At 56.1% G+C, this 14,637-nt stretch overlaps 4 protein-coding genes across 4 annotated transcripts; 3 read left to right on the top strand and 1 right to left on the bottom strand.

Moving 5' to 3' along the window:
* Positions 1-186: 186 nt before the first annotated feature.
* GDB1 (bifunctional 4-alpha-glucanotransferase/amylo-alpha-1,6-glucosidase) lies at positions 187-6,294 on the top strand (the record flags this gene model as incomplete). The annotated part of the gene is made up of 19 exons (XM_076675517.1): positions 187-339; positions 517-662; positions 735-777; positions 847-1,402; positions 1,481-2,084; positions 2,150-2,607; positions 2,681-2,743; positions 2,816-3,207; positions 3,280-3,379; positions 3,445-3,810; positions 3,880-4,057; positions 4,121-4,430; positions 4,497-4,634; positions 4,705-5,085; positions 5,153-5,306; positions 5,373-5,459; positions 5,525-5,872; positions 5,957-6,012; positions 6,085-6,294. The coding sequence occupies 19 exons, from the start codon at positions 187-189 to the stop codon at positions 6,292-6,294; spliced, it is 4,743 nt and encodes a 1,580-aa protein (XP_076537601.1).
* A 527-nt stretch (positions 6,295-6,821) lies between these two features.
* JCM15063_003595 (glycoside hydrolase family 16 protein) lies at positions 6,822-7,880 on the top strand (the record flags this gene model as incomplete). Its single annotated transcript, XM_076675516.1, has 5 exons — positions 6,822-7,207; positions 7,277-7,466; positions 7,539-7,648; positions 7,723-7,735; positions 7,803-7,880. The coding sequence occupies 5 exons, from the start codon at positions 6,822-6,824 to the stop codon at positions 7,878-7,880; spliced, it is 777 nt and encodes a 258-aa protein (XP_076537600.1).
* A 13-nt stretch (positions 7,881-7,893) lies between these two features.
* On the bottom strand, positions 7,894-10,909 carry JCM15063_003594 (uncharacterized protein; the record flags this gene model as incomplete). The annotated part of the gene is made up of 9 exons (XM_076675515.1): positions 7,894-8,309; positions 8,382-8,865; positions 8,922-8,956; positions 9,016-9,103; positions 9,169-9,599; positions 9,670-10,042; positions 10,120-10,210; positions 10,279-10,625; positions 10,697-10,909. The coding sequence occupies 9 exons, from the start codon at positions 10,907-10,909 to the stop codon at positions 7,894-7,896; spliced, it is 2,478 nt and encodes an 825-aa protein (XP_076537599.1).
* Positions 10,910-11,477: 568 nt separating this feature from the next.
* Positions 11,478-14,304, top strand: JCM15063_003593 (FHA domain-containing protein; the record flags this gene model as incomplete). Its single annotated transcript, XM_076675514.1, has 4 exons — positions 11,478-11,789; positions 11,871-11,931; positions 12,004-13,998; positions 14,063-14,304. 4 exons carry the CDS (start codon positions 11,478-11,480, stop codon positions 14,302-14,304), a joined length of 2,610 nt encoding a protein of 869 aa, XP_076537598.1.
* Positions 14,305-14,637: the final 333 nt, after the last annotated feature.

Raw genomic sequence — 14,637 nt, 5'->3', positions numbered from 1 at the left:
GAGCGGGGCACGCGAGCTGTTGGTTGATCGAAATATAATTTCTCCCCTGTCAAGTTTGACACCGAGTGACGCGGTCAGACGCCGGCCCATTCTCCTCGCAACCTCTCTTCCTGCCTCTCGCCTGCGCTCGTTGTCACTCCTTTCCCTTTCACTCGTCCCCACTCAAATATACCCTCTCTTTTATCCATGCCGGCTGCGCTCAAGCAGCGCCAGGAGCCTGCCCCGGCGTCCAAAACCGCCGCGGCCAAGAACGTCATGAATTCGACCGCACCTCGCTCGCAACTCGTCGTGTACAATGTCACTCTCGAGGACGACGGCTCGCCCAACCAAGCCAAGACGGTCAGTTGGTCTTTCCTATCTGTCCACCCGTCCTTGCCTGGCCCCGCCCCGCCTCGCACTCGCGCGATGCGGATCCCCACGGATTTCGGTCGATGCCCATCGTTGATTGCATCGGGCGCCGCATTCTTCGCGCTGGGCTGCATTCGACGCTCGCTGACCCTCGTATCCCATCGCTAGCTCTTGCGATTGCCGCCTCCGACGACCCCGTACGTCCTCCGCATCACGATCGATGCTGGCACGGCCGCCAGTCGCAACGGTGTCCTGCACACCAATTTCCCTCTCGATGGCACCCCGTTCGAGCGCGAGAAGTGGTCCCAAGTCAGGTGTGTGGCCCTCTTTCAGGTTGAGAGCAGAGAAACCTCGGGAATCTGACGACACCGTCATTTTGCGCACAGACTCCCTCAAGATTTCAGCAAGCCTTTCGAGATTGACCTGCCCGTACGTCTTTCGGGTTCAAGTACATTCCATTGACGACGGCTCCTGACGTGTCTCGCGCCTGCGCGACAGATCACTTCGGCTGGATCGTTTGTCTACTTTGTCGAACACGACTCGCATCTCGCAGGCGAGGCTCGCACGCGCTCCAAGCCTGGGTACTTCTCTGTCGACCCGATACTGACAGTCCCGGCACGCGCGCGCATCCTCGATCCCGAATCGCACTCGGTCCTGCCCGTCGGTACGGGCGGAGCGATCCAAAAGGGGAAAGACGTCGCACTGCCGCTCGATGGTCTCGTCATTCAGAGTGTCATCGCCAAGTGGATGGGCACGCTCGAGCAGTGGGCCCCTCATCTCGACATCATGCGAGAGCGCGGCTACAACATGATCCACTACACTCCGCTCCAGCAGCGCGGTGAGAGCAACTCGCCCTACTCGATCTACGAGCAGCTCGAATTCTCGGACGACCTCTTTGAAGACAAGGTGAAAGGCAACCAACAGGAAAAGACGAAAAAGATGCGCCAGATCCTGAAAACTATCCGAGAGGATTGGGGCATGCTCGGCATGATCGACGTCGTCCTGAACCACACCGCGCACAACTCGAAATGGCTCGAGGAGCACCCCGAAGCTGGTAAGCCCATCGTTACTTTGGAACCGCAACATCTGTAACCGGCAGGCCGCTGACTCGCGCTCATGATCTTTTCACCAGGTTACTCGGTCGCATCGTCCCCTCATCTCGCTGGTGCTGTCGAGCTCGACGATGCGTTCATCAAGCTTTCTGGCTCGCTTGAATCGCTCGGTCTGCCCACGACTCTCACGTCGACGGCCGATCTCGACAAGATCATGGCCCACATCGAAAACACCCTCCTCCCAGCGCTCAAGTTGTACGAGTTCTACGTGCTCGACGTAGCTTCGCACAAGAAGTCTTTCGAGGCTGCATGGTCGAAAGCTGGAGCAAAATCGGCGTCCAAGACTGACTCGGGGCTCGCGACCAAGTCGATCGAAGAACAAGCTCAGGCGTACGCTCAAGAGTGCCTTGCGAGCGACTGGAACTTGCTCGGCAAGCGCTTCCACGCGGAACCCGACTGGTCAAAAGCGGTTACGTTCGTCGCTGCCCTGATCGGAGTTGCTCCTTCCGCCGAATCGGCTGCACGCGCGACCGAGACGTTCGCGAAACTCGAGGACGTGCTCAACGTCGATCGATACAAGCAGTTCGATGAGGACAAGAAGGCGATCCTCGACAACACGAGCGGTCGCATCAAGTACACGAGGCTCGAAGAGCACGGTCCGCGCAAGGGAGAGATTACGGCCAAGTGAGTCCTCTCTTAGCGCAATCTCGTCGAATCTACGTACTGATGATAGATTTCGTACTCGATAGGAACCCTCTCGTCGAGTCACTCTTCACTCGTCTCCCGAAGAACTCGACCACCTCGAAGCACAGCCAAGACTATCTCGCGCTCGCGAACAACGGCTGGATCTGGGACGCCGATCCTCTCCTCGACTTTGCGTCGCCCAAGTCTCGCACATACATCCGTCGTGACCTGATCGTCTGGGGCGACTGCGTCAAATTGCGCTTCGGACAATCTCCGCAGGACAACCCGTGGTTGTGGAAGCACATGACCGAATACGTCGAACAGCTCGCGGGCATGTTTGACGGGTTCCGACTCGACAACTCGCACTCGACACCGATCTGGGTTGGCGAATACTTGCTCGACAAGGCGAGGAAAATCAACCCAAACCTGTACGTGTGTGCAGAGCTGTTCACCGGTAGTCAAGAGTTGGATATGCTCTTTGTCTGCCGACTCGGTATCAACAGCTTGATTCGCGAAGCGATGAGTACGCTTCTTTCGTTGCCATCTATACCCGTTGCCCCCACATGCGTTGACGCTCAAATGCTTTGTCCTATTAGACTCGAACAGTCCCAAGGAAGAGAGTGGTCTCCTCTATGGCTTCGGTCTAGGCAAACCTATTGGTATGTTCCAGTGCTCAAGCCTATCTGACTGTCGGGTTGTTTTTGTCTGACTGCGGGAGGATCAAAATGCAGGCTCGATGGACACCGACTGCTTGTCAGAGCAAGCGACGGTCACGTTCAACGGCGAGAAGCGCAATGCCAAAGTCATTCCCCACGCCGGATCGAACCCGCACGCGTTCCTGATGGATTGCACTCACGACAACGAGTCGCCCTTGTCGAAGCGCACAGCCGAAGACGCTCTCCCGACCGGATCGCTCGTCACGTTCGCGCGTGCCGCAGTCGGTTCGAACCGAGGCTTTGACGATTTGTACCCGAAATTGCTCGACGTGGTCAGCGAGACGAGAAAGTACGAGATCACGGATGTCGAGGCGGGCATTGGAGGAGTCAAGAGGCTGCTGAACCACCTTCACACCGAATTGGTTCTCGACGAGGCCGTCGAAGGTCACTTCTCTCAAGAGGGGGAGGTGAGCGAATTCATCCACGGTCACATGCAGAAGAAAAGGAGCTGCTGACGCCCTCCGTTGCGGCATATACAGTACATTACTGCTCACCGCGTCAACCCTGTCACTCACAAGGGCTACTTGCTCGTCGCTCGTACTGCTTTCTCGTCGGGAGGTGGCAAGTCCAAGGGAGATGGTGAGCTCGTGCCCAAGACGCACTCTTCAGCTGAAAGTTCAGAAGCTGACGAGTATCGCGATTAGCTCCCAATATCCGTCTTGACGGCACTCGAGTCAAATTCATCGCAGGATCGTCAGTTACGATCAAATCGTCCTCGAACCGCGACACCGAATCGACCCTCCGAGGACTCGATGCCACTGTCGAACCTATCGCGACTGCTCCTTCTTCCTTCGAGAAGGACGAATCGACGGGTCAATCGTTCTCTTCGATCTCGGTCCCGGACGAGTTCCCACGAGGATCCATCATGGTCTTTGCGACCTGGATGGACGAGCTTCCTGCCGATTTGGACGAAACTTGCGCCAAGGCTGCCAAAGAGGCATTCGCCGAGCTCGGTATGGTTGAGCTGAACGTGGTGCTCTACCGAGCAGACGGCGAAGAACGGGATGCAGGTACATTTCTGCCGGTCCCGATACTCTGTGATTCATGCATTGACGCTGACAATATCTATGGACTCACAGTTGGCGGTGACGGAACTTACGACGTTCCCGGTCTTGGACCCCTCGTGTACTGTGGACTTCAGGGATGGATGCCTCACGCACGTCACGTGATGGAGAAGAACGATCTCGGTCACCCTCTCTGCTCGCACCTTCGCGATGGACCCTGGGCGATGGATTACGTTGTTAACCGTCTCGAAAAGTGAGATCATCCACCTCTCGCTCAGGGACTGGAACTGTGCGCTAAACTCGCTCATGATTACAGGCAAATCGATGTCTTCCCTGCACTGAGCAAGCCCGCAGCATGGTTCAAGAGCCGTTTCGACCTCATCAAGCGTCACGTTCCTCCGTTCCTTCGACCCAAGTACTTTGCCCTCGTGGTCAACGTTGCCTTCAAAGCTGCCCGTGATCAAGCTCTGAGCCAGTGCGCTCCGCTCGTGCGACAAGGTACCTCGTTCACGCACGCTCTCGCGCTCACGAGCGTGCAGATGTACGGTCAGGTCAAGAGTGCGAGTCTTGATGCGCACAAGACTGTCCCGAGTTTGGCGGCCGGATTGCCTCACTTCACTGCGGGTGTGAGTAGCTTCCACTCGAATTATCTGAGCCACGAAATGTCGCTGACGTTACTTTGGTCGACGCAGTGGGCCCGCACTTGGGGACGTGATGTGTTCATCTCGCTTCGTGGTCTCTTCCTCGTTACGGGACAATTTGCTGCAGCCCGAGACCACATCCTCGCGTTCTGTTCGGTTCTCAAGCACGGACTCATTCCGAATCTTCTTGTAAGACAAACCTGTTCCGCGTTGTCAGTCAGTCTACCACGTTACTGATGTGAGAACCTCCGGCATGCAGGACTCGGGTCGTACTCCTCGATACAACTCTCGCGACAGCCCTTGGTTCATGCTCCAAAACATTCAGGACTATGTTACGATGGCTCCGAATGGACTCGACCTCCTCAAGGATACGTGCAAGCGTCGTTTCCCCCTCGACGACGCTTGGGTTCCCTACGACGACGAGCGAGCGTACGCAACCGAAAGCTCGGTCGCCGACGTCATCCAAGAGATCCTCCAACGACACGCGAGCGGGATTCACTTCCGCGAGTACAACGCCGGTCCGAACCTCGATTCGCAAATGTCGGACAAAGGATTCAACATCGACATTGACGTTGACTGGAAGACCGGCATCATCTACGGTGGCAACGAGAAGAACTGTGGTACCTGGCAGGACAAGATGGTCCGTCATCCCAGTTTTCCTTCTCGAAAATTACTGCAAGCTGACTTTGTGTTGACATCGAATTCAGGGTGAGAGCGAGAAAGCAGGTAGCAAAGGACTTCCCGGAACTCCTCGCGATGGAGCCCCGGTCGAGATCACTGGTCTCGTCAAGTCCGCCTTGCGCTGGGTTGCCGACTTGTCCGCCAAGGGCCAATTCCCTCACAAGGGAGTCAAGGCCACGAGTAAGCTAGGGCGGTGTTACCCGAGTCTCATTAGATCTTGAAGCTGACGCTCGGTGTTTCCAAAAGTTGATGGCAAGGAGCGTCTCGTCACCTACAAGGAGTGGGACAGCCTCATTCAGAAGTCGTTTGAACGCCTCTACTACGTTCCAAGTGGTAAGCGATTCACATTCAGGCTTATTCTGTTTTCGTTAGGCTGATCTCTCGTATCATTGGCACAGATCCCAAGAAGGACTCCGACTTCGACATCGACGCTTCCCTCATCGGACGCCGTGGAATCTACAAGGATGTGCACGGTACTCCTGCCGAACGTGCTCGTGCCGACTACCAGCTCCGAGGCAATTTCCCGATTGCGATGACCGTCGCGCCCGAGCTGTTCACTCCCAAGTACGCTTTGGAGGCGCTCGCGATCGCGGAAGCCAACATTGTCGGGCCACTCGGAGTCAAGACCCTCGACGCGGCTGATCCCGACTACCGCGGATACTACGACAACTCGAACGACTCGGACGACATCCATATCGCCAAGGGTCGCAACTACCACCAAGGTCCTGAATGGGTCTGGCCTATCGGTAGGTCTCTCTCCTCTCTGTCCTTTTTCGGCCCACCGCAGTGCGAAAACGAAACTCATCTATGCGTGCTATCGATGCTCTCAGGTTACTTCCTTCGTGCTTACATCATCTTTGATCTCGAAGCTGGCGAAGGCAAGAAGGTGAGCAGCATATCACACAATCGAGATCAGACGTCCCGATTTACTGACATTCGCTCCATCACTATAACAAAGGATGCCAACTCAACTTTCCACCACGTCTACTCGATCCTGTCGCGTCACCGTGCGCACATCCAGTCGGATGTCTGGGCCGGCCTGCCCGAACTCACGAACGAGAACGGAGGGTACTGCCACGACAGTTGCCGTACCCAGGCCTGGTCTGGAAGTACGATCCTCGACGCCATCGACGACATGGCGCGATCTGCCAAGGTGCAAAAGAAATAGAGGCTTGCTCATGCAATCGTTCAAACGATAGCCCTTCTGTATACATTTCGTATTTGTCCTCCCTCGCTACTTAGAAACCCTCTCACCGTCCAGAAAATAGTGCATCTTTAGTAAATCCGTCTCAGTTTCTTGCTTCTTTGGTTAGCCGTCATGCAGTTACACCTTTCTAATCTACGTTTGGGAGTCCCTTCTGTGCCTCAGGAGACTCGAGCGTCGTAAGCTGTCCGTGAGGGATGCGAATCACGTCATGCGTGCAGCGATCCCAAGAGGTTGGTTGCCAAGACCGACGCAGGCCCCATCTCTCGAGAATGCACGGGACAGGAACAGGCGCACGAGACTCTCAAGGTCTGAATCCAGCGCATTGACCGCCCCATGCTCGGTTTCCTGCCACGGCGCAAAGTCCCCAGCGCTGTCCTCTTTGACTGCATGGCGCTCGGTGCAGGAGGTGCAGAAAACGGTCCAAGACTCCAAGAGCCTTTTCACTTTTTGTTTCCATCCCGTCGACGGCGCTGTTCAGTGCGCAGTCAATGTCGTTTCGCTCTGCCTTTCTCTTTGGACTCTTCGCGACAGTCTCGTTCGTGAGCGCCCGGACGAGCTCCCGTACCGTTCAGGGCCACTCGATCGACTTTTCGACCTACAGGCCCAACCGAGGCATTGGTGTCGAAGAATGGATCAAGCAAAGAGGGTACAACATTGGTAACTACACGGTCGGTGGTGTTGAGGGCAAGACCGTCCCTCGGCGCTTCGACAAGACAAACGTTCAAATTGTCGATGGTGCCCTGCGACTTTCGGTTCTCGGGCAACAGCGTCCAAGCGACACTGTCTCGGCTTCGCAGATCGAGTCTACGGAGTACTTCACCTACGGTACGCTCGAGACGATTGCCCGAGCTACTCCGGTCAAAGATGTCTGCCAGTACGTCCTTTGACCTTTCGAGAGTGGGATGCAAGTTCCAGTCTGAACCCGCCATGTTCGATGGTTCAGAGGTATCTTCTTCTATCGCGATGACCAGGTTGAAACCGACATCGAACTCCTCTCATCGTACTATACCGAAGGATATCAAGATCTAGTCAATCCAGGAGCGCAATTCACGAACCAAGCTCTTGTCGAAGGTCAAGCTCCGACCACGGTCGCGAAGAGCTTTGGGTTTGACCCTACGGCAGGCTTCCACAACGTTCGTGCACAATCAGTGCTCCGAAAGCAAAGGCGACGTCCGACTGACAGGTCGCTGGCGTGGATTCAATAGTACACAATGCAGTGGAGTCCGAGCGCAACCAAATTCTGGGTCGACGGCAGATTGCAGACCACTTTGACCAAAAACGTACCGCCTTCGGCCAGCCGAATCATGTACAACAAGTGAGCGTCTACCCTTTTGGCGAATCTTTGTTTCGATGCCCAACTGATGAGAGAAACAATATCTGCCGCCTTAGCTGGTCGAATGGCGTAAGTGGTGTTTCAGATCTTATCCTGCTATGATCCGCATGCTGACGTTCGAAAGATGATTGAACAGAATCCTGGTTGGAGTGCTGGACCCCCTCGACAGGACGCCCACTTTGACATCCGTTCTTTCAGGTACACCCCGCTCTGAAGCCTTTTATTTTCTATTTGTCGTCGTAGGCTGCCGCTCCTTTGCCCCATTTGCCCGCTTTCTTCCCCCAATCCTCTCGCACGCCCCAGACGTGGTTCTCGGAGAGGACTGGTTTGTCCCCTTTCCTGATATCGATTTCTCTCTGCCCTTTTGGCATCCCATCAGGCCATCGAGCTCGCAGGTCGGAGGGTTCGAGAACGCCGCTCAATTTGCTGTCTTCTCCGCTTGGTAAATCAACGGCCTCTCCCATTGAGTGTCGAGCGGGAGTTGATGCCGACGCCGGAGTAGAGAAACTTTGATCATGTGTCCGCTCCCAACTGCGAACTGCCGAGGGTAGCGGAGTGTGGACCGCCGTCACGAGGTATTCCGGCGAGTTCATCTCGAACAATCGGGACACGGCCCGCTTGAACGCAAAGCGTTCTTCTTCACCTGCGAGACCCCAAATCGATCAACAGTCTCGCTCAGAAGACTAGTCAACCGAGTTGATAGAGCGAGTCGTACCTGTGAAGATCGCCAAACTCTGGAAGCTCGGAGTTGCGGCACTCGGATGGATTGGTTGAGGTCTCCGTTCTGCCGCTTGCGCTGCTCTCCTCTGTTCGAGGCTCAGATTCTTTTTCCGTTCCACAAGTCGAGCTTGATCCCGCTCGTACGCCTTGACTCCTTCACTCTCGTCGTAGCTCGAGATGTTGGGTCGGTAGGGAGCTTCGAGATCTTGTGCGACATCTCCAAGCATCTCTTCGGTCAACGAATCGATCACCTCGCCAGACGCGTCTTGTCCGGCGTACTTGTCTGGTGTCGACCGTGCGAGGGACGAGTGCAGAGGGAGCGAGTAGGTCGTCGGGTCGAGCACATGTACGGGCCCGCTCGAGCCCGGCGCTTGCGAGCCCGACGGTTCGAGTTCCGGAACTGAGGCATCGAGCTCGCCGCGGACCGGCACTGCCTTGGCTTTGACAGCATCAGGGAAGAAGAGGGCATCGATGGGGGCCTGCAACGGGAAGGAACATCAGTAGGAGAGCAAGCCTGTCTTATTCCCCTACATACCTCGGCGAAAGCGAGTAAGCGTGTTTTGGTCTCGTCTATGACAGCAAATATTGTCAGCCTCTAGCAATCCATCAGAATACTCAATCTGACTTACACAGAGCATCGAGAAGGGTGATGAGGCGCCGAGCTTCGTTCTTGGCATACAATGGGAGGACTGGGACCTTGTCGAGAACAATCGTATGCTGCGGTACAAAAGAGTCAGTGGCTCTACACCGAGTTGTATCTAGCGGGCGAGATTTCGGCGCACGAATTCGCTGCCGAGGGTGATGTAGTCTGCCGGACCGAGCGCCTTTTCGCACAATTCTTTGAATGTGAACCTCGCGACTCCTCCTCTTGCCCACGGTACCGACAACTTCCTCCCGTAGACACTCAACTCGCGTTTCTCGCCTTGCGCTTCTGCTCGGTCTGTACCGATCACCCAATCGAGCGCGTTCTGATACTCCTGCTCTTCACCTTTGACGAACCAACCTCGCGAGCGGGTTCCCCACCGCTTCCAGGCGTCCTCGGAGCCGAACTCTCCAGGAGTTTCGGCATCAGTCGCAGAAGTGAGCGGTTGCTGTGACCGCGCAACGAGTCGATAGTCGTTGGGCGATACGAGCTCAATGACAGGTGATCGATGCGAGAGGGCTGAAAGGAACGGAGACAGAGTCGAGCGCTGAATCCCTTGTTTGTACAGATCTGGTCGTTTGCAATGATCTCGAGGTCAGTCCGAAATCTGGGTCAGCTCGTGTCCGAAGAGCAAACTCACCTTCGGGTACTCGGTTACTCGTCGCCACAACCACTCCACCGAGTCGCCAGTACCAGCTCAGAACGCGACTGACGAGTCCCGCTCCAGCAATATCGACCAGTTGCACTTCGTCGAATGCGAGCAACCAGCCATGGGTCTTGATCAGATCGAGCGCGACGCGCGCGAGCACAAACTCTTTCGTGTTGAGTCCGGGATCAGACGCCGAACGTCCACCCGCAAAGACGGACTGCCAGCCTTTGCTGATCGCACGCGCCTTCATCTCCTCTCGACGACTCCATGGGTAGCCACCTTTGCCTCCTTTCTGGTACAACTCGTTCATACGACGTTCCTCTTCCTCGTTCTCGAGCCGTTGCTTCTCGAGCGCTTGATGTACCTGAAAAGCAAGACAGCAAGATTCACCTCACATTCCTATGAACTTGGCAGTAGGAGGTTGCTGAATTATCAACGTACCGACTGATACACGGAAAGCAGGAACGCGTGATAATGATACCGCACCTTGTGGGGCACTGGCAACGATTGGAAGAACAAGTCCATCAAGAGACTGGAGGAACGATCACGTCAGCCTCTTGGAGGGGTACGTTGTCGAGAAAGTCTGGCCGTCGTGCGTACCTCTTTCCAGTACCTGGCGGTCCCGTTAGGAGGAAGCCCTTGGGAGTGTCGAGGTCTTCAAGACCCTCGTGGGCTTTGAGGACCTTGACGAGCTGGGTCGTCTTCTCCTTCTCGCTGAGCGCGAGCAGGCGGTCACGCTCCTCGACCTCTTGCGGCAAGAGGTCCTGTCCGAGCTCGGACATGGCGGATCGCTTGAAGGGCCATGCTGGTAATGCGGAAGAGCGAGCCAATGCGGACGATTCAGCATTCGAGGAAGAAGTCGGCGAGATTTGACGGATCGATTCGAGCAAGGTCAAAAGGCGGATCGGGGGTTGGTAGTCGAGTAGCTCGCCGTGAAGCTTGCGAATCTGAGGTGAACGAGCAAAGAGGGTCAGTGGAGAGCGTTCGGAAGCGGGTTAAGGGAGCGAGTGGAGCGCACCTGCACGAGCGCCCGGAGCTGCTCCTCATCCTTTTTGATCTTTTGTTGCGCAACGAGTGAGAAATATAGGAGCAGTGGGTCGGCAATCTCGAGGTCTGTCGAAGTCGAAGTCGATGATGTCGTTGCCGAACTGGCGCAGCGATGCGCGATGGCTCTAGGGATCGCTACTCCCGTACGAGCGATTGGCGCCCGCGATAATCTTCTGAGCAGCATTCAAGCGCGTCTGTACGACCGAGAAGCTTGAAGACGGCGAGATGGGCGAGTTCTCCGAGTTGCGCCCAGCGATCGGAAAGTCGGTCGCATTTTTCGTGCATTTCTCCGCGTATTCCAGCGAGTGCATTGTACATCTTAGACTGTAGGCGCTAGATCACTTGCAAGTCACTGCTCGCTAATTCAGTATGTGCAGCTGCTCGGCATTCCGTCGTGAGTTTTGCTCGCGCACTGCGGCGCCTTCCGAGATCAATGCGATGTACGTGCATGCTCGTGACGCTTGGACTGCCTCGGGAGAGCAGGCGGACGAGAGAGCAGAGTGGTGGGATTGAGCCCCACATCGAGCGCCGAAGCCTAGTTTGCGGACGCAGTAGTTTCTCTCTCTCTGTGTCTCTCCCGTTCCCCACCCCCTCTGTTTGCTCAATCCACCACTGCACTTGGCTTGATTCGTATCTCGGGACTCTCACCGGAACTTGCAGCTCGCTTGTTACTCGAAACCCGCCCGTTCCGCGCTGACTTGCGCGCCCTTATCGCTCCAAAGAGGCGTCTGCCGCCTACCTCGACTGCAGCCATGCCCGACCCCTCGCTCGCTTGCGAGGTGACCTACCTCACCCTGTTCGACACGACGACATCCCCACACACCGCCATCAAAGAATGGAGCTCGGCGCAGGGCTCGCTCGAGATCGGGAGGGGCCCCAAGGACAAGGAGCTTGAAGCGAGAGACCCGTCCACCCCGATCTTCAGGTCTGACCGCACCAAGGTCATGAGCAGCTCGCACGCCCGCCTCGAGTGGCGCGATGGCAACCCGCACTTGATCGATGCTCGCTCGACAAACGGCACCTTTGTCGGATCCGTCCAGCTTGTGCCCGGTGCTGCCCACGAGGTGCGCTCTCATGTTCGAGCACAGTCTGGCTCTCGCATCTGTTGAGGCAGCCCCTGATTGTGCTTGTCTCCGGACGCTCAGATTCGCTCGGGAGATAGCATCATGTTTGGCCGCTCCGTCTCGTCTTCCCGCCACAACGGACGTGAGTAGCGACCCTGGGAGCGTCGTCTACATGCGCTCGCTTGATGGCACTCACATGTGCCGATGATTGCAGTCTCGGGAGAACCTCTCGTGCTTATTGCCAAGATCGCGACTGTGCCTTACCTCGGTTCGAGCGGCGCACACTTGTCAAGCTCGCCAGGAACAATCAAGTCCTCACCGCTCAGTAGCACGCTCGTGCGCACTCGCACCCTGACCGACATCAAGAAAGCTGGAACCGACGACCAAGACCTGGCCGACGACTCTGCGAGCTCGGACCTCGAGCGACCTTCACGCTCGTCTGTCACGCATGGGTGTTCCGAGCTCAGAGCAGGCGGCAGGGTGAGGATTCACAGACGAGGTTACGGCCTCTCCGAAGAAGAACTCCTTGCAAGCTATCCTTCCGACGCCGAGATAGTCGCGGTGGCTGGCGAACGATCCGATTCTTCGAGCAGAACCGCTCCCCTCGCCAACGAAGCATCTCGTACTAGTGAGCGCACAGTCAATCACTCTTACTGGGAGGCTTCAGCGCTGTCGCAGGACAAACAACGCGAGCTGTCGACCGGTTCCTTTGATTTTCGCCCCAAATTCTCGTCTCGCCTACCTTCGCCCGTCAGCCCGGAGCAGCTTGCGACTCGGTCTCTACGAGCTCAAACCGCCGAGTTACCCAGCTCACGTCAGGCGCTCGAGGAAGACGACAGGGTTACAGCTCTCGCTCGCCAAGCTTTCTCTAGCGCTGACTTGGAACACCCCAATGCCGAGTTCCTGAAGCGCACTGTTGTCCCGGAAGACAGCGATGATGCCTTCTCGCAAGCGAGTCAACTTCCTTCTCCGGAACCTTCGAACTGCTCTTCCGACGACGAGGATGCCTTGGAGGCTGAAGACGAAGACGCAGAATCAGATGAAGATGAAGACGAAGAAGAAGACGAAGAAGAAGACGAAGAAGAAGAGGAGGAGGAGGAAAGCGAGCAGGAGGAAGATGAAGAGCTCGAGGAGGATGAGGAGGATGTTATGGAGGATGCGAGCGCTTCAGATGGCCAGCAAGACGAAAGCGTCAATCGCCCCGACGAAGCCAATGTCAAGCAAGCTGTCAATCATGAAGCGAACCTCGATCACGCGCCTGCTGCTTTTCTTGTCGAGTTAGCGGATCAAGCCAAAGCGGCGCCCGATGTCACCCTGCCCACGGCCGGGCAATCATCTCCATCTCGAGAGTTCGAGGTCGCTCAGATCGCTGCATCCGTCAACGTCGAGACCTCGTCACAGTCTCTCCAGGCTCCCATCGCGGATGTCAGGGCACAACCGACCCCTCCAAACGCCGCTCTCGTCTCCAGATTGGTTACGGCCGCACACGAAGCCGGAAAGTTGGACTTCGTGTCATTGATCGCATCCGTCGCAGCAGACCATGTCCACCGGGTCAATGACGAAGATACTATGCTCCATTCGAATGGGCTCTATGAACAACCGCAACCGAAACACCTTGTCAACGACTACGAAGCCGAATATTTCGACGACGGAGAATGGGACGAGGATATCGAGAATTCTCAAAACTGCGACTTCGAAGCGGAATATTTCGACAATGGAGAGTCAGACCCGGAGGACGGCTTCTCCGACTTTGAAGCCGACAGTCACGATGACATCGAACTCGACGACATGGACTGTCAACACGTATCTCATTCCGATTCTTTCGCTCGCTCGAAGTACGAGATAGAATTGCCTACTCGAAGGGACGCTTCACGGATCAACTACAGTGCTATCGAAGCCCTCTTAGACGGCCGCGAGAGCATTTGCGATTCTCGAGACGGTAGCTCGGCAGACAGACCGGAGGCCGGACAAGCAGAGACCGTGCTCTCCTCACAAGTCGGGGCGAACGTGTCTTCAAGCGAATCGCCTGTTCAAGAAGACGGAAGGAAGGCGGACGTGCTCGAGCCCACGACCAGCGATCCGATCCAGAGCGGCCCGACTCGAAGTCCCAGTCCTGTCTATTCCAACGAAAGAGCCTATCCTGCCAGCCCCACGCGAAGCCCTAGTCCTGTTGGTCGATCCGCCGACAAAGCTCGTCAATCGAATGCGAGTAAGTAGCGCGAATCGGAGATTTCAGCGTTGCGACAACTGACAGTCTCAGCGATTCGTGATAGCTGAAGATTACGAGACTCCTTTCGCGCTTTCGAAGCCGACAAAGCGCACGATCTCGGAAATCGAGATCGAGGATCAAGACCTCGACCGCGAGCTCGTGGCGCCTCGCGACATGAACCGACCGCAGATCAAACGACGCCGGTTCGCGGCACACGCCGCCACGTTCGCCATCGGTATCATGACCGGAGTCGTCGGTGCAATTGCCAGCTTGAGCGCGATCGGCGCATCTCTCGAAGACGATTGAAGCTTTGAGTTCTTTCTCTGGCCCGCACTCTCGTTTGCTGTTTCTTCTCCTTTCTCCTCACCATCCTCTTCGACTGTAATTGTCCTCAAGTGTACACTTATCTCGTTCCTTCTCTCAGTTTCAAGGTCTCTCTGCCGAGGTTTAGCCTGTTCTCCCGTGATCCTTTCTCTCTCTTTCTCTCTCTTGTTGATGTTTACCCCCTCACCTTCGCTCCACGTACCGCACTCCTCTCGTTGATTTTGCTTGTCGTCTCTTCCGTTTGTCTCGTTGTCTTTGCGATCAGATTTCGTGATGTGAATCTTCCTCATTTACTCAAGCTTGTCTCGGTTCATC

This window comes from Sporobolomyces koalae (assembly GCF_050403365.1).
Source record: "Sporobolomyces koalae JCM15063 DNA, S_koalae_JCM15063T_v1_ctg1, whole genome shotgun sequence".
Lineage (NCBI taxonomy): Eukaryota > Fungi > Basidiomycota > Microbotryomycetes > Sporidiobolales > Sporidiobolaceae > Sporobolomyces > Sporobolomyces koalae.
Note: the sequence above shows the minus strand (reverse complement) of the source record. Positions and strands in the feature narration are given on the sequence as shown.